General features: G+C 39.6%; 1 protein-coding gene across 1 annotated transcript in view; it reads right to left on the reverse strand.

Annotated features, from left to right (window-relative positions):
* ANKH (ANKH inorganic pyrophosphate transport regulator) overlaps positions 1-20,102 on the reverse strand; it is a 1,474,332-nt gene that overhangs the window by 56,260 nt on the left and 1,397,970 nt on the right. The window contains exon 10 of the mRNA XM_044065217.1: positions 7,207-7,330. Coding sequence (XP_043921152.1) covers positions 7,207-7,330 — 124 coding nt within the window. The remainder of the gene's footprint in view (positions 1-7,206; positions 7,331-20,102) is intronic.

Here is a 20,102-nt window from a genome sequence, read left to right on the forward strand (position 1 = left end):
TCTTCTGAAGAAGATTCCGGAGAAGGGGTTGTCTTCACAGAGGGTTCTGATAGTGGTGTCCTAGGGTCTGGTTGTGAGCCTTCGGAGTGAATGGCCTTATCCATCACCTCTGCAGAAGGAGCACCCGAGACTAATTCCAGTTGAGAGGTGACGAGAGAACTGGGAACTGTTAGAAACGTGGACATAGACGGTGTGAACGAGAAAATAAGTGCTGGATTAGGTACTAAGGTATGGACAGTCCAAGCACCGCTCCAAGAAAGCATCAGCTCCATCGTAGCCAATGCTGCAAGGGTGATGGGTGCCAACAGGGAAGGCACTGCTGTCAGAGCAGAGACAGTATGTACCGAAGCGGGAGCTGGGGGGGGGGGATAAGCAGGGGAAGATGAGATAGAGGATTCCGAGCCAGGGGGGGCAGGAGGTCTAGCTGGAATGGGCAATCCCCTAGCTACCAGAAGCTGATCTACAACCCGCACTAGGTCTAGTTCAGAAATACTCCTAGTGGATCTAAAAGAGGCTGCAGAAGGGGAATTAGATCTTTCCAGAAAGGGACTAAACCTTTGCCCCAAGAAAGGATCGTAAGTAGGAGAATATCTAGTGCTTGACATGAAATCGGGTTTTGGAGCCAATGGAGCCGAAGAAACTGTCAGTACCATGGCCGGGGATAGTGCTAAGACATGTGCAGTCATCGAGGCCCATGGAGCCGAAGAAGCTGTCGGCACTGTGGACAGGGATGGTGTCAAGGTATGTACAGTCATCGGAGCCCATGGAGCCGAGGAGGTTGTCGACACCGTGGACCAGGATGGAGCCGAGGCATGAATAGTCATCGGAGCCGATGTAGGAGCCAAAGACTGCACCAAAGTCAGTCGTGCTGTATTTGGAACCGAGACAGGAGTGACTACCATGATCAGCACCAAGGGAGAGGACGCAGATCCTGGTGCCGAAGAGGTCTGCACCGAGGATGCCGGTGAAGCATGGGACGGACTCGGTTCCCTAACTGACGGAGATGCAGGGACTGAGTGACTCTGTTTTTCCTTACATTTTTTGGTCTTAGGAGGGGGTGAGACCTCCGACCCAGATAGAGCCTCCGAAAAAGGTATCTTATGCAAACCTTTTAAAATAAGTTTATTCTTACATTCTGCTAGTGTCCGATTAGAAAAAAACAGCACAAATGTCACAATCAGCTTTCAAATGATCCACACTCAAACAGTAGACACAACAGACATGTGTATCTGAGTTAGGCATCTTATGTCCACACTTGTCACACTGTTTAAAACCCAATTTAACTTTGTCTGACAAGGTAAAAGAAAGAATACTATCCTGTAGAAAAAATGTTTTTAAGGAATACCACCAGTAAAGGAAGCCTGTCAAATACAGGAGAGAGGGACAGTCAAAAAAGGGAAAATTTAAATTACCAAAAAAAGGGTAGACCTATAGGTCCAGGTTATAGGCGACAGTGAAAAAAGACTAAGTTGACTAACATTTTTGAAATTCAGAAGAAAAACTGTCATAAAAGCAACAAATTTCTACTTAGCTTGAGAGAGATAGCTAAACACGTCTGACCAGGAGAGCAGCAAACGAGATTTGGAGTATCTAGGAGAGGGGCATTGTGGGTAGGTTCTTAGCTGAGAGTTTTTGGCTTGCACGAGCTGGGAAACGGTCGTTTCGGTTCTGAGGACGGAACCAAGGTCCTATCTGTAAAGTATGAATAAAGATTTACAACTTCAGATCTGATATTTTAAATGAATAGCTATCAGTTGCCAAGTGAGTTTGTACACAGTGTAGGGTAACTGCAAAGATAACATTTTGCAAAAAAGTAATATATATCTTTTCATGTGCTCTAGAGACTGTCAATTTCAAATAACGTATAAAATGTAACTTTTACAGTGCAGACAGCTTGTGGAATCAGCATGTTAAACTGAGTTTGTTTGTGTCTTTCGGCTTTTCCTGGTTAGGGGTCGCTACAGCGGAACTCCGGTCCGCTAATGATTGGTAGTTGAATTTTTACGTGCCGAGTTACCAGCCCTGACGCACAACCTTCAACGAAGGTACGCCCATTCACGCATGTCTCCACGCAGAAGACGCTCTAGCTGAGAATCGAACCGGACAGCGTCTTACTGTGAGGCAACAACGCTACCACAGCACCACCACCGCGGTTAGCATGTTAAACTGAGTAATACTTTTTAATCAAGCCGCTACATTTAAGTGCACATGTAGTTTGGGAATATTTCAGTTGTGTTTCCAGGAATATGTAATCCTATGAGGATAAATCATAAAATATTTATAAATAGTCCTATTATGTATTTATTTTACCTTGCTTCGGTTGTTTTTCATTTTAATAACTAAACAACATTATTTTTTCTTATTGTTTGTTATCTGTGAGGCTAAATGCACTTTGCAAGTTCACAGTGTCCTTAGAAACTGCAGCAATTGTTTACTGTTGCTATGGCAACACAAATAGAATGTGAAGAAAGCTTCACTTCTCTTAACCAACGGTACATTTTTCCCTCCTTTTTTTTTTTTTTTTTTTTGTAATATATTTGTTAATACTAAAAGGAAATAATTCAAAGGACATATGTACATGAATGGAACATTTCAGAGTTAATCACGAACATGTCCCCAATCCCAATAAACATAACAGTGACTATCATTAATCTAATAAATATTGTAATAACAATTAATTAAGTTCACTATTCCAATTAGTCTACCTTAAAACTAGATTATTTTAGACTATTATTTATCTATGTATAGATAGTGAACTATTAAATATATACAGACTATATTGGTAAATAGGAAAGAATTTATAAAGGGAAACAAGATGCAGTTAAAATAAATAATGAGAAGAGAGAAGAGAGAGAAAGAAAAGAGAAAATTAAGAGAAAATACACGTATACTATGTATGTTGATTTACAGTATAAATATTTTATGTGCTACATAACCCTTCTTCTGTGAAAGAAAAGTACCCTGTTTTACATACCTGAGGTAATGTGAAAACTCTCATGTGACATCTAGTTTCAAAAAATATAGATAAAGATTCCAGTAGTTAGTTACCTTTGTTTTAAAATTCCAAGCAATAAAATTGGTACTTTAAAGTAATGTTAAAACAATTCATATCATAGTAGATGGTTTGAGAGATTTGGCTATAACAGTATCAGTCTTTTGCTTCTTCTTTTTGATGTCTGCCCAGACATTTGTTTCTTTTGTTCTCTTGGGAGAAGGTGACATCCATTCCATATATTCTGGTAAAGTAATCACATTATTAGTTTTAATAAATGAAAAGGCTTCCTCTTAAGTCAATAAAAGTCCTCATCTCGTTGGCATACAGTATTATTATTATCTTAGCTGGATATGCAATTTGTGCCTTGATGTTATTTTGTTTCAGAAACTTTATCAATGGCCACACTTTTTTCCTTTTTTCCATTATTCTAGATGAATAGTTGTTATCAAATCTTATCAGGCTCTGTTTATATTTTAGAGGTGCCTTCCTCCAAGCAGATCTTAAAATCAGTTCCTTGTCCAAGTATGAAAGAAATTTGATAATTATTGACATAGGAGGAGAGTTTGAGTTAGTGTCAGGTTTCCCAAGAGCTCTGTGCGCCCTTTCAATGCCAAAGGAAAGTCCTTCTTTTAAATTTAAAAAGTCAGGGATCCAGCTTGATAAAAAGGAAATAATATCCTCACCTTCTGTGTTTTCAGGTAATCCAAAAAGCCTGATGTTATTTCTCCTCTCCCTATTTTCCAAGTCATCTACTTTATTAACCAACCAAGTGTTTTGTTTAAGAAGCAGTTCTTTCTGTGTTTCCTCTTCCTTAAGTCTGCTTTCCAAGTCATTTAGAGAAACTTCTAGTCCTGTTATCCTTGTCTGGTGTTGTAGCATTTCCTTGAGGGTCAGCCTGTTTTTGACTGCTTGTTTTAAGATTTTCTAGGTTCTCTTTAAAATAATCCATCTTCAAAGACAACTCCTGCAGGGTAGATGTCATCTGTTGCAGTTCCTTCTTTAAGGCAGCATCCTGGTGAAAATTCCTTGAGTTGCTCATTTTAACAAGTGAATATATCTCCAAGCTTTTCGACAGAAAATTAACTGTAAAACTTCACCAAAGTTTCTAATCATGTAAATTAGTCCTTTATATATAAGATTTTATACTTTGAAGAAAAAAAATAATATTTTTTCCTGTCTTATTTAACTAGTTATATGAAGCTCTAAAATAGTGCTGCTTTCAGTTAGCCATTCAGGCTCCGTCCCTCGCTGCAGGAATTTCTGGCAAGTACTAGTTGTGTACTACATGTGACAACAATCTCCCGTATTCTCCACATGTATGGACTATGGGGTAGGGTTGCAACACGGAAGCCTTTTCTTACACAGAAAAACATCCAGGCCCGGCTAAAATTTGCAAAACAATACATCAAGTCTCCTAAAAGCATGTGGGAAAATGTGTCATGGTCTAATGAGACCAAGGTTTAACTTTTTGGCCATAATTCCAAAAGGTATGTTTGGCGCAAAAGCAACACTTCATTTCACCAAAAGAACACCATCCCCACAGTGAAGCATGGTGGTGGCAGTATCATGCGTTGGGGTTGCTTTTCTTCAGCTGCAACTGGGGCTTTAGTCAAGGTGGAGGAAATTATGAACAGTTCCAAATACCAGTCACTTTTGGCCCAAAACCTTCAGGCGTCTGCTAGAAAGATGAAGATGAAGAGAAATTTCACCTTTTAGCATGACAATGACCCAGCGCATACATCCAAATCAACAAAAGAATGGCTTCACCAGAAGAAAATTAAAGTTTTGGGATGGCCCAGCCAGAGCCCAAACCTAAATCCAATAGAAAATCTGTGGGGTGATCTGAAGAGGGCTGCGCACAAGAGATGCCCTCGCAATCTGACAGATTTGGAGCACTTTTGCAAGGAAGAGTGGGCAAATATTGGCAAGTCAAGATGTACCACGCTGACAGACTACTACCCAAGACTGAATGCTGTAATTAAATCAAAAGGTGGTTCAACAAAGTATTAGTTTAAGGGTGTGCACACTTATGCAACCAGCGTATTGTATGTTTTTTATTTTTAATATTTTTCCCCTAACAGATTTGTTTTTCAGTTGAATTGTACTGGTTATAGGTCACATTAAAGGTGGGGAAACATTTTGAAATGATTTATTGTGGTCTCATTTTTTTATATCACAAAAACCTGGCATTTTAACAGGGGGTATGTAAAATTTTTATATCCACTGTATGTCATCAGTGGAGAAGAAGATTACACCATTTATTTTTATTGATTCCAGGCGGGAAGGAAATAACGACTGTCAGATTATTTAATATGCTATTCAACCATTTAATATATATATATATATATATATATATATATATATATATATATATATATATATATATATATATATATATATAAAGAGAGAGAGAGACAGATATATAGTTATAGATTATATAAATACACACAAATATAATTATGATCTGACAAACATTTTTCTTTCTCTTTTACATAATGTGTTATGAATACCCCACAATTCATTACAGCAGGAGAAATGATAGATGATTTATCATTAAAAAATGAAATGCATTACTTTGTAACTCTGCAGCTGGCTGCTTCGTAACTGTTCAGTATGATAACTGTGTGACCTATTACTTTCTCTGTGACAACTTTGTAATTCCTAACCTGTTTTTCAGTTTTGTTCCAAGACTGCATTCGAGCATCCTGTAACTGCCCATGTAAACTATTGGAACTGAGAGTATAACAATTCACCTTCAGTATATCAACACTTACCCTGTGCACCCTACTCCATGGCCAAATCTGCAAGAGATTTTGGCAACACTGACAAGCAGCCTAAACAACTGGTAGATACTCAGAAGATGGTATGGGGATACAAAACCACAAGACCTGCAGTGCAGAGGAAGTAATTCAGACAACAGTACAATTATGCAAGAAATCAGTAATGTAAATCTGATATATCACATAGCTTTTCACATTCATTGTATCACTATGCTTCTTTTTCATACATTGCTATTACTGCAGTAATTTCGTCTGACTATGGTATTTTTTTCAAGACAGTGAAAGGATGTTATCAGCCTCAGAAAAGCATGATTTCACAAACAGTGTCCAGTTGTCATTAATGCTAACTACACAGAATGGATTTGATATATTATACTGAGGACCATTACATTCATAGACCATACTGTCTAATGTCAAAGATTAGGAAAAAAAATTGAGACACTGAGTGAAAGGAGGAGGGGCAGACCCTGCCCAGACTCAACATGCTCAGGACATTTCTCTGTTGGACCCCTTCTCTTAATGCAGCATGGTCTTTGTTCCCACAACCTCTGGAGGCATTTGTACATTTTGTTGAAGTTGTCCACTGATGTATCAGTCCTTGACAGAGCACTTGTTACCATAGTAACACTTAAAGCAGGACAGAACTATCTGGAGAAGTGCAAGGCTTAAGAGGAGAAGACAGGATATACAATGAGCTTCTAACGTTGGCAAAAGCAGAAAAACAATAGCATGGAATCTGATTTTACATACAGCACATTTACTGACAAGTGTCTAAAAGCACTCCAGAGTTCAGTGTTACAGTTAAGCTAAATGCACATCCAGAACAGCACAGCATCAAGGTCTCAGAACAAAGGACAACACTTTAACTTGTTCTACTGATAGAAAGGTGGACAAGGATAATGGGATTTTAATATGTCATGTAGCCTCTCAGAAATTTATGGACAATTACTGGGGGAAAGGAGGGGTTCAGAAAGACCCATAGCTTCTTGTATTATATAGAGTACAGTGTCACCAACAAATAATCACACTTTTTCCAAAGAACTACACTGTTGTCTCCAGGCAGTAAGACTCCTTTAACACAATAAAAATGTAACAAATTAAAGAAATTCATATTGAAGAAAAGATATTAAAAAAGCAGAACCAGTGATTTCAAATATCTGAGGGAAGAGAATTCCAAATTACTCAGCTCATTCTGTAGACATTTGGTCTTTCAAAAGTTTTTATCACGTAGATGAGGTTCTCAAAAAAAATGCATCAGATGACTAAAGTGTGAGCCTAGATCTCCAGTGAGGTTCTTGAACTGACATTTTGCCAACTTAGACGTCTCTACTTTCTACACAGTGCTGACTTCACAGTGTGTTTCTGGTAGTCTTCATTACATAAGAAGCCCAGTGCCTAAAAAGTAAAAAAGATTTTGGGTATGTCACTCACCCTAGATATGGCAACACGATCAGACTCACAATGAGTACTATAATTCTTAATACGGAGCTTGGTGCCAGGACAAAGGTCTTCTTAAGTGTCATTAACCAGCCTGTCAAATGTGCTCGAACTGTAACTGCACAAAAGAGAAAGACAGGTTAATCTTTAACAGAGTAACACAAGCATTCTGCTTCTTTTAGACGTTTACAGAAAATCATGCTTTGCAAGCTGGGATGACTGTGAACAAAAGTCAATTTTCTACATGATTTTTTAATAACTCACAGAACTACCTGGCCCTAATGTGTGCATATATGACCTTGGCAGATGTGTATCAATTAAAAGACCCAAATGGAATTCCAACATCACCTTCTCTTCTCTGCCTACTTACTAATATTACCATATAGTTTTCGTCTGCATACATATGGCCACCTTCTGTTTTTCCACCAGCACATCTGCAGTCTTTGGAGCAGCACCTGTCATTTAGTGAAGCTGTACTTTCTCTTATTTTTTGCAACAGTCACAGTTTTCTTACATGCATCCTGATACTGAAACATTTTCCCACGTGAAAAAGAACGCTATGCTGGCAGGTCTTCACTTTATGGGCTAAGTGAGTCACTAACAATTTCACAGGAATTCAGAAAGAAGCCCACCATCAGCAGTAAGAATTGCAGCCAAAAAATGATTGTTTCTGCAATGTGGGAAAATGCGATTCAGAGACGTTAACCGCAATGCTGAACGACCTCATTATCAGCTAATTTGCATGTCTCTGAATCGCTCCTAACTACCACGAGTGCAAGTCAGCACTTTTCTGTGGTAATCAACACTCGCAGCTCATACATTCCATTGGCAGAGGTACCCCCCTCCATTCTCTCTCTCTGTCTCTCACGCAAGCGCACACACACACACACACACACACACACACACACACACACACACACACACACGCAGGCACACATGCATGCACAGACAGACACACACCCACAGACCCCCACACACACCTTTTACATGTCCCTGACTTGAAATTCATGTCTTATTTTTTCTATGCCCTTGTACATCGTGGATCCTTAATGTTATTGTTGTGTTGTGTCTTTCGGCTTTTCCCGGTTAGGGGTCGCCACAGTGGAACTCCGGTCCGCTAATGATTGGTAGTTGATTTTTACATGCTGAGTTACCAGCCCTGATGCACAACCTTCAACGAAGGTATGCCCATTCATGCATGTCTCCAAGCAGAAGACGCTCTAGCTGAGAATCGAACCGGACAGCGTCTGGCTGTGAGGTGACAATGCTACCGCAGCACCATCACCGCGGATAAGAGATTAATTTTTCTTATTGTTCATAAAGTGCATTATGATGTTACAGCTAGAGCTGTTGACCTACTAACTTTTTAAGTGATTCCTAGTAATAGTGTAAAACTGTCCCTGATTTTTATAGAACACTCCTGATGTTGCTTCATATGTGCCCTGTGCCTCATGATTCACTGCTGCAGTCAGTGAATAATGTCAGACATTAGACATTCACAATTTTCAGTACCCTCTTTGTCCAACCAGTGCTTCGTCTCGTTGCCCAAGTAGCTGACACACACACACACACACACACACACACACACACACACACACACACACACACACACACACACACACACACACACACACCCACACCCACACACTTTGAGATTTGATTTATTTGCAAACACACAGACACTCCTGGGGAAGGCTGGCTAGCTATGCCCCCTTCTGCCCAGACTATAAGGTAGTAATCACTGCCACCAACCACTACTTATCAGCTACCATAAGGCCCTTACAAAGGATGACCAATTATACTGTGTAATGTTACTGTGATCCAAGTGCTAAGCATGTCCAAGACTATTTAAGAGTGGCCTGTACAGTGTTACCAAATACATATGCAAGTACTCTAAGAGCTTAAATATCTCTAAACAAAACCAGCCACAATTAAAAGGTTTAAATATATTTAATAATAAATCATAAAAGCACAAGACAATACTCATTAACTCAACACAGTGACAATAGAGTTCAGAATCACAGGAAATACTTTAAAACAACATTGCAGGACAGTCTCACATAAATACAGAAAACATTTAGACTAATCTTGCTATATTTCTATCTATCTCTAAGAGAAATACTATGAGCGAAGTCCTACTTACAGAGCAAAGCAAGTGCTGGTGAGAGGATGTTTACAGGTCCAGAACAAGATACAAACTTCACTGACTTTCTCTCTGAGAAAGTTTTTAAGTTACTAACAAACATTTCTGCCTGGTCATCTCAGATTAATTCATTCTTGTCAACTCTGCTTTTAGTTTCCAGGCCAACAGGAACCTAAAATATAACACCTCAGTGTCAAGAATACTCAACTCTTAGAAACTGACACTTATCTCTTACAAACTTGCCTGGAACTGGAAATTGTACAACTTTTACCTTGGAAACCTGCAATTATTTCCATTTCCAGACAATAGAAAGAATTTCTAGCTGCAGACATTCTGTCTCTTAGCTGAGATAAAGTAACTTTATAGCATATCGTAAAACTCTTTACTTATTTTCTTAGAGTTTGCAAGTTAACTCTGTATATTCAAGTCTTTACCAACAAATACATTTGCATAGGCATGTCGTTTATACACATTTCTGCTCTTTTCCAACAGGGTGCACTGTGGTTACAATCTTGAAGCTCAGTACAGAACATATATTTTTCTTACATTTCTAAGGCAAGCATACAAACCATATTGCTATTCATAAATGACAACAGCCCACCATGGTGCTGAAATACTCAGATGTAATGCACTGTAGTAGGGTTGAATCAGAATCGGTAATGGTTACTATAAGGTATACACCATGCTTACACCTTGCAGTAGCTTTCTGAATCGGGCCCTTTGTGTCTTACTTGCATATCTTGTAATGTACATGCAATAAGATTCCTTGAATCTTTTGACTTTGATTTTAATTGTCTGTACTATCCCAGCAACTTAGAACAATTCACTGAAGTATTATCTAAATGCCATATCAAAGAAAAAAAAAACAGAAACAATGCTTAGACTATAGTATTAACTATTAACACTGTCATACAGTGGGCTGTGCATACTGCAACCGCCTACTAAAAATAAATATCAGGGTCATTGCATCTCAGGATAAGAGGGGTTTTCCCACTGCAGCATCCTTGTCAAAAGATTATATACTTCATTCAGTATATGCATTAGTGTGCAAAATGCACACAACTCTATTCCAGATCAGCACCCTGCCCATATATTTTCTAAGAGGTACCTGAAAACAAGACTCAGCTGAGAAATTTCCAGAGGAAGGGGCATTGGATGGGGATAGAAAGAGATAGACAATGCTAATCTTCCTAACTCTGAAGACACCATCTCTCAGAATCCTAGTATTATCTGACTCTGTCCATTGCCTTATCCCCGTACCATGCATTGCAGTTAGTCCTGTCTAATAAGAGAAAAGATATTTTCCTGTTTCATTACTGTCAGCAACTTCCTACTATACATTGTCAAATAATCCTGTACCTTAGTCATATGGCTCGGCACTTTGTGGCAATTAAATCAAATGTCATTAATGACCACTTTTCAGGAGCACATATACTGACCTTGTCATAAACTACCTTGTGAATACCACGTGTCTTCTCCCATTATAATTGTCACTTATCTAAGGAACAATAAATTACAGATATTTACTCAGTTTACCATTTGATCTGAAAAGTGGCCTTTTGCAATTGGTAACTTAGAATTTCCTCTTCTGTTATCCTCAGCTTGGCTATTTCTTTCCTTTTATATCCCATATTCCGGGATGTGTGTCCCTTTTGTCAGTATATACATGAAATCATACTCTGTGCTAAAAAAGTATGCCTACCTCCCTTCCCCGCTCAGGTTAACCCCTATTCACTTACTGAGCACAGCCTTTAAAATAATACAAAAATAAAATACAAGGTATGTTGAATACGTTTGCCTGAGTTATAAAGAACTCCATTCATAGCTGCTGATTGAAGGTAATATCCATGTACTGAAGGACAGTGACAGAGAAGAACCCTAATACAGAAGGCCCCTGTGTAGATATGGTGAGTGCATATTTCTTACACCTGACCTTTGGGGGATTTACATAGGAGGTAATCATTGAGAAGAATTCTCAACTGATAAGGTGAGAACATACTTGCTACACAACTGACATTGGTGGCCTTATGGGTAACAGTTGAGAAGAATTCCGCACAGTGAAAATTAAGTCACCCAGGATACCTAAGCTGGAGAATAGCCAAAAGCTCAAAAGGCCAAAACTTGTAACAACAAGATATTAAAGGAGGACCATTTCTTTCACTTAGGGTCCTGGCAATAATGCTTGGTGAATACCTTCTCTGGTATGTACAAACCCAAATATATCACCCAACTGGAAAGGTGTTAAAGATTTCTGACCAAGAAAATTAAATAAAATAGAGTAGCATTGACTGTTTTTATACAGTAGCTACCTGTTGTTTCCAGAATTCTTACTTCCTCTGAATACGAAGGGAGCCAAAGTAGGCAGCCCACTCCTCTAGTGAAGCATCTGTCAGAGACTGTAATTGGTGCAGGAAAAGAAGAACCACATTAAACTACTGAGGAATATCTACCATTTTAAAACTGAACAGCATGGCTACACCAGACCCATGGGTGGTGACTCCGAAGCAACTGACACCTCACCATCCAGTGCAAACCTGTATCCTCAGGCATATGAAAAGAACTGTGAATAGTGTAGCTGCCATTAAGTCTAGAATACACTGGAGGGTCTGCATCTATATCCTCCACTGTATCCTCACCCAGGACACTACATAGATTAACTTCTGGGGAATTTCTGCAGGCAGAAATGGCTGAGACTTCAGACAATAAGTTGTTTATGTCCAAACAAAGAGAACCAACATTGTGCAGTGTCCAACTGTCCCACAGTAAAAGCAATCATCTGACTGGGTATTAGACAGGACTTATCTTGGATGATGGAGGAATTCAAGACCTGCAGTTACAGTAATGCAAAAGTAAGGGATACTACTAGCGAGCAATGGTAACAAGGAGCTGGTCAACAAAGAAAATGAACCTATTAGGTACTTTTCCTGCAAGGTATCCCACACATTTGTGAATTCCTTGGAAAACTTAACAGCCATAAGGGAGTGATTAGAATGCACTACTCTTCATTGTAATGGATATTGACTCAGACAAAATTGAAGGAACCACCTGTATAAACCCCACACTCTGAAGTACCAGAAGGTATCCATTATGTCCAATGAGATCATCCAGGTGTACAGTGGCAACAGGGGCATGACTCTCTAAAGAATCACCATCTGAAAGTTATAACAGATGTGGACTGTCTATATTGCTGAGACATGGAAATCACCCATCTTCTTTGAAACTGGAACAAAGGAGGAGGAGTAAAAGTGGCCTCTTTCTGAAGGGACAATTTTTGGGGCCCCTTTGAAGACTACAATTTGGGCCTTTCATAACAGCTCTCTAGGAATAGTTTGGTCTCTAAGCAGAGATCTTTTAGGGGTCATCTACCAGACTCAAAATATGGCTGTGCATTGCCATGCCAAGAACCCACCTACTCTTAGAGATGGTTCTTCAAGCCACAGGAAACTTGGGAACTGACCCCCTTGGGCAGTTTTCAACCATAATCATACCTCTACCTGCTGTGCTGAAGGTATTGTTATCCTGGTTTGTTAGCCAGGAAAGCCAGGAGAAGCAGGAATGCCTATCAATTGCTTTCTCTATTGCTTAGAAGTGTCTTCTTTCTCCTCCTGGAAAACTGGGGTGGCCTGGAAGAATCAGAGGGTCCTGGAGGCATTATGGAGTCTGTCCATTGTGATCAATGCCTGTTTCCTATTTAGGAGGTCCTCAAACAGAATTTGTAATGTCTGCCCAACCAATTCTCCCAAATAAATGCATTCTGATTAGAATGCTTGAGATCATAATTAAATGTAGACAGATTTAGCCATGTCATCCTGCACATTCAGATATACAAGCATGCTGCCCTAGTCATAGTATCAGCACAGCCGGTATTACAGTAGGCGTCACAGTATCAGCACAGCCGGTATTAAAGTAGGCTTCAACCAATGTCGAAGCTGTAGAGAGAGTCTTAACCATGTCTCACTAAGTGCAAGCATCAGGAAGAGCTTCTAGCTGCTACAGTGGTGGAGCCACGTGGAAGGACTGGAATGTACAATGGTAGGATAAACAGTCAAGTCCTAACATGGCAGAGGAGAACAATTTTTAGCTTACCTACTCAAAATGTCAAACTTCTTGTCAGAAAGGTAGAGATGGTAAGTTTTCTCTGGGATTTATGCTGAACCAACAGTTTCATGTAGAAATGTCTCTCCAAGATGCCTGGTAATGTTTTCACTCTATTCTTCTGAAGTCTTTTGGTAGGGAGTGACAACAGAAGCAGAAGCCAGACGCTTCCAGGTTACAGGAATAGCTTCCTTGAGGACAACTTCATTGGGTGGGATAAACTGTTCATTGTCCTTCTCCAGACACTCATTACGATATTGTTGGTAGGAAAGCAAAAGTGCCACAGGTCACACCAGTTTTAAGGTCTCCTTAACGAAGAGGTCATCCATGGAGTTGAAGGGGTGGATTGTCTTTTTCAGAGAAAAGAACCTTTCGGTCCAATGACTCCCCTTTACATGCAAGAGGGTGACTCCCCTAACCCTAGCTTTGGGATTGGTGGGCATGCATTTAATTGTTGCACATGGTATCAAGTGTTTGAATGGAAGTGCCAAATACTGGGTGGCAAGACTCCAGCACCTCAAGGGACATGCTCACCAGAGGCAATGTTGGATATAGCAGTTATGTTTTTAACTGCATTTTTGGCATCCATGACGACAGATACCACCACATGTCAAACTGTTGATGTACACCAAGCATCTGTGTCTTCCTTCTGAACATCACTGGTGCAAGAAAGCTCCCTTAACCAAGTTCAAAGTTCTTCTGGACTCTAGACTGAGTTATGTGGAGAAGTCTACTGTCCTGAATGATATCTATCACTCTCATGCCAGGGGACGTGAGGGATTGCTCTGGTATATGTTGGATGTAAGCATGCACAGGTCTTTATTTGTGGGAGGAGCAGTGCTAGCATTGTGGAATACATCTTCAAAGTGGATTTTGAGAAGAACCTCTTGTAGGCTTCTCACTGCTGGCAGATGACAAATGTGAGTCCAACCCTTCCCTACTCAAGGAAAAGCTAGCACCAAGAAAGACCAGCAGGACCAGGCGGACTTAGATGGAAGGGAGTGTATCTGATATCTAACCTCTGGCTCTCTTGCCTTCTCTTGATGATCTAGCAGCAATCAAAGATCATGCAAGGGGCCATTCTTCTAACGTGTGCTGGGCACCCACAATCACCACTATCTTTAGGGAAGTCAGGTATGCTTCCAATGTTTCCACCTCCAGGTGGCATTGCCCAATGTTATATTCTTTGCTTATGCAACACAGACAAAAAACATGTAAATCTTTGCTTGTGATCTGGTAACAGCGGGGACACATTGAGTCAAACTTTTTTGGACACTTTTCAATGATGAACGGAAGGATCAAGATCTTAATTGTGCAAGACACAAAAAGAAGTAAGCAATGCTGAGGCTAGGCATGATTTCTTATCCTAATACATGCTTCCATGGAATATGCCAGCAGAGTGTCTGGCCACTTTTCAATGATGAACGGAAGGATCAAGATCTTAATTGTGCAAGAGGCAAGAAGAATTAAGCAATGCCGAGGCTAGGCATGATTTCTTATCCTAGCCCACGCCTCCATGGAATGTGCCAGCAGACTGACTGTGCACCCACAAGTGTGGGAAGAAAAAACAACCAGCTACACTGAAGACAGAAGAGAAAATCCCAAGGGCTAACCCAATGCAATTTTGTTCGTATAGTTTCTCAGTCACAGATGTTGGTCATCTTAAATGAGCTGTCTCTTCATATCTGTACACAACTGTACAGATTACCCCTTATTAAGAAATCTGTGATGAATTCAGTCAGTCTCATATCTGCCTTCCTAAAGGCAGAATTTTTATCTGTAAGGTAACTTTGTTCCTATCATAATGTTAAAGCATACTGCGTACTGAAAACTACAGCTGCTCATTCTGTTATTTGCAATGTTATTCCTTTTTGATAAACACCAGGTCCAATAATGGCCAAACCACTGTGAGCACACTGAACAGTAGTTATTGAACAACTGGAGTTGCCCAGCTTTTTTCCAACTCTGCAGTTGACAGGTTCAAATACCTACTTAGACTTTACATCTCTGACTGCTGATATATGCATTTTTTGGGTATTTTTCAGAGGAGTCACAATAGCAATTTGTCTATACTGGCTGACATCTGCTGAAGGTCACTTTATGGAGGAAACAATTATTCTATTTATCATAATGGAAATGAGGTAACTGTTCAGCTGTATTATCAGCACTGATCTACGGATACTGTGCTAGTATTGCACCTGTAGATAACGCTGATACCTTTAGTTCACTTTCAGGAACTTACATATTCCTTAAGGTAGGATGGGGAAAATTGTAGGGCTCCAGTCAGCACCACAGCTGGCATGGCTACGGTTAGGTCTTTGGTGATAGCGGCTGTTCAGCATGGCTGACTTTTTCAAATGTTAGTGAAATGGTGGAAGAATCTTGTGGCAAAATGTAGTGGGAAGTAAGAGAGGTATGGGTTTGGCAGTGATACTTTACTGGTGTAGTAAGCACCACCGAGGTGGTATGGCGGTAGCATTGTTACCTCACAGCAAGAGGTTCTCCCGTTCAATTCTCGGCGTGGCTTGGTAGTGCCTTCTGTGTGGAGTATGCATGTCCTCCCCGCGGTTGGGTAGCGTTCGAAAGACATGCATGCGTAAATGGGCGTGCCTTCGTTGAAGGTTGGGCATTGAGCTGGCACTTCGGCATTTTGGAAAAATCTACTGCCAATCATTAGCAGACCAGAGTTCCGTTGTGGCGACCCCTTACAGGGAAAAAGCCGAAAAGACAAACAACAACTTTACTGGTGTAAGCAGATTATTAATGTTCTGACAGAAGATCTTAGGGCTATACTATTACAATTTTGTTAAGATGTATATTATTCTTTCCTGCTAGTTATAACTGCAGCCTTGACTATTACAGAGTTGTTTATAAAGTGAATGGGTTACACTGTGTTTGGTTTTCTGGTGCTGTTTCCATGTTTTGTTATACTGAGCCATTAGGTCTTTTATAGTTTGTGTAATACAAGGGGTAGCTTTTTGCAGCACCATGGAGTTCACTATATAAATATTACTGAAGGACTAAACAGCTGAGTACAAGTCAAGAAGCCATAAATGGTTTACTTGTCATAGGCTGTTAATAAAATGTTTGAGTTTGCAATGTTTTTTGTGCTGTGAGTGAGGCAGGACTGGTGCAGTGGGATGATGTGTGCTTTTTCCTGCATGTAAATATTGGCAAATAATCACTGATTACATCTGACATTGGGCTGATGGCAGGAATGTTTTCTGGGTATGATATTAACATCCAGTCTAGCATGCTTTCCTTACAGACGGTTTGTCTAATGTAGTTTTGGCACTAACGGTCTGTCTAGAAGGCCTTCCCTTTCAGTGAATTTTGACTGTGATAAGCTTCCATGTATTATACTAACGCCTTTCAGTGGACTTATCTGTTGCAGTTTTGACTGTGATAAGCTGCATATCAATCAAAACTTGTGTTACTGGATGGGAATTTGTATCGATAACAAGTTTTAGTACAACTGTACATAAAGGAATCATGGATATTTATAACACTTTTGCATCAAATACTGTACTAATTTGTGGATTCACGGGGTAGTAAACATAACAAACAAATGTAGAAACTTTAATAACTATATACATGTCCAAAATGGTCAAGTTCTGCAGTGAAGTATGACTCTTTAAAACAACTATGAATATTTATAACAGTTATATGCCAAGCAAAATACCAGTCACACATCACTCTTTGCTCTCATATGAAACAGTAAAGACTACATTTTATGTCCCTTTGACATTGCATACTCATTTAAAATGTAATTTAAGAACAATTAGTTGCTGCCATGTAAAAAGCTTTCCTCTATTTCACTGCTCTTTTGTTAGACTGGTAGGCACAACATGCTTTATAGTCTGAAATACAAGAATTCTTTCCCCACTGAGAGCACAAAAGACGTGCAGCTGGGTTGTCTGCTGTAGACATATGCTTATAATGGACACATTGTCTTGATAAAAATGCATGATGATTAGAATACTATCTTTTACAATACTACTTGGATTCAGTGTACAATGCTGTGCTATTCTAGTTTCAAATCCAATGTCACATACAAAATAAAAAGAAAATAATTCTTCAGAACGCCCAAGTTTGTTGTCTGGCAGTACAAAACAAAAAGTGAAAGTAAAGAAGCAGCAGATAAAGCCACAGTTCCTCTTACCTTTGTTAACAAAGGTTAAGATATAACCACTTACAGTTATTTAGCAACTTATTTCATATGGGAATTTCTGTAAAGTAGTAAAACTGATTTTAAACTGCATGTAATGAAATTAAAGTTATGTAATCACCAGAACTATGCACACGTGTTGTCCATTTTCATTCTTCCTCAGCCAATTAGTCTTGGATCAGACTCTCAGATTCGACTTGGCCACTTTCTCTATATTCTAGGATTTGACTCTCAAGCTCCTTCCTTTATCCATAATTCCCCTCACCACTGCATTACCTCATATCGAGTTTGCTGCTACTATACAACATTCCAAATATAAAACATAAGCATAGTGCTGCAGAAAAGTGGAACAGTAACAGAACAGGGGCTCAAACAGGAACTGTGGTTCCTTACAAAAAAACTTCATCAGGTCACTCCCAAAGACATGGATGGGGGGAGATGGGGGGAGTTGAGGAAGAATCCTTACCAGTGACAATAGAGAGGGACATTCACTTGGAATACAAATTTATACACTCAGTATTTGCAGAGGCATACCTCTCTGTATCAAGCACAATTTTCCTTAAGAGCACCCAGGGAACACATTCAGTCCAGGGGCTGGTTCCTCTATTTCTCTCTTGACCCCCAATAAGACTCCCCAATGGCACAACTTAAAGTTGAGTCCTTAGCTAGGGTTCTAAGCTAAGTCCTCCCATACCCTCTCTATGAAATCAGTGCTTTGTATCCCTGCTCCAAGCAGCTGACACACACACTCTTTGATATTTGATTTGCGCACACACACACACACACACACACACACACACACACACACACACACACACACACACACACACACACACACACACACATATCTGGGAAAGGCTGTCACAGATTCACCTGCTGTGCCCCCTTCTTCCCAGACTATAAGGTAGTTATCACTGCTACCAGAACCCCGGCCAGCTACTTTAAGGCTCTTACAAGGGTACCTAACTATACAGAGTGAAATTTATATTAATACAAATGGTAGTGTTGACCCGACAAGGAGTGGCCAGAGTTATCACCAAATAAATATATGCAAATACTCTCAAAGCTTAAATATTCTTCAAAAGGACCAGCCACAATGAAAAGTTTAAATTTATTTAATAATAAACAATAAATGAACAAGAAAATACATATTTATTTACAGTAAACACCAGAGTTTCAGTCACAGGCAATATTGAAAATAACACAGTTAAGAGTTACAGAGTTACAGAAAATAACAGTGCTCAACTATTCTTACTGTATTTTCCTGACTAATCTAAAGAAAGTACAGTTGTGTACACTTACCATAAATGTAGATGTTTGAGTGTATTCACTGTTGCAGTCATCACATTTGGGTTATCTGCTTGCAGTAGCCCTCAGTCGGCCTGATTATCAAAGTCTTAGGTCCTGCATCAGTTGTTGTCTCATCTTCCGTGACGTCAGATAGTCAGGGGTATAAAGCATGCAACTGATGCCATTACATCAGTTTTTCTTGCCCCATATGTCAGGTGCCCCCTTAATGGGAAGCAATTAAATATATACATGTATGTATGTATATATATATATATATATATATATATATATATATATATATATATATATATATATATATATATATATATATATATATATACATATATATATATATATATATATATATATATATATATATATACATATATATATACATATATATATATATATACATACAAAAGGTTATACCTCCAACAAAAAAAAGCAAATACACCAAAAAGCTTTTAAGTATAGTGAAGGAGAATAGAGGCATAGCCAAAAGAAGTCAGGGGGCTGGAGAGAGGGTAACCAGGACTGCAACAGTAAATGCACTCGAACATCTACATTTATGGTAAGTGTACACAACTGTACTATGTTCTTCATGTTTCATTGTTGCAGTCATCACATTTGGGTAGATTCCCAACGCTAAGGATGAAAGGAGGAATTTAGATAGCATTAGGACCAAATATAAGGTCCTGCAAGACTGCAGTGGCAAAGCCAGCTCTGGATTTAGAGAAAACAGGCAAATGGTAATGCTTGCTGAAAGTATGTACAGAATTCCAGGTAGCAGCTTCTAGGATGTCTCTGGTAGGGACACCTCTGAGAAAGGCTGTAGAGGTAGATGCAGCCCTGGCTGAATGGGGTCTAATCCCCTGTGGGATAGGTTTTTCATGGTGCTTATAGCAGAAATGAATGCAATGGCCTATCCATTTAGAAATTGTTTGCTTTGAAATGGCCTTCCCCTCTGCCCCTGCAGCAAATGCCACCAGCAGTTGCTCAGATTTCCTTTGAGGTTTAGTCCTGTCCAAGTAAAATCTAAGATGTCTGTGCACATCTGAGTGCAGTATCCGTTCTCCTTTGTTCTGTGGATTAGAAAAGAAGGTTGGCAAATTAATGGATTGATTAAGAGCCACACTGGATACCACCTTGGGCATGAAAGAGGGATTGGTCCTGAAGGACACCCTGTCCGCATGA

The sequence above is a fragment of the Protopterus annectens genome, chromosome 3.part0, assembly GCF_019279795.1.
Source record: "Protopterus annectens isolate FY-2018-M chromosome 3.part0, PAN1.0, whole genome shotgun sequence".
NCBI lineage: Eukaryota > Metazoa > Chordata > Ceratodontiformes > Protopteridae > Protopterus > Protopterus annectens.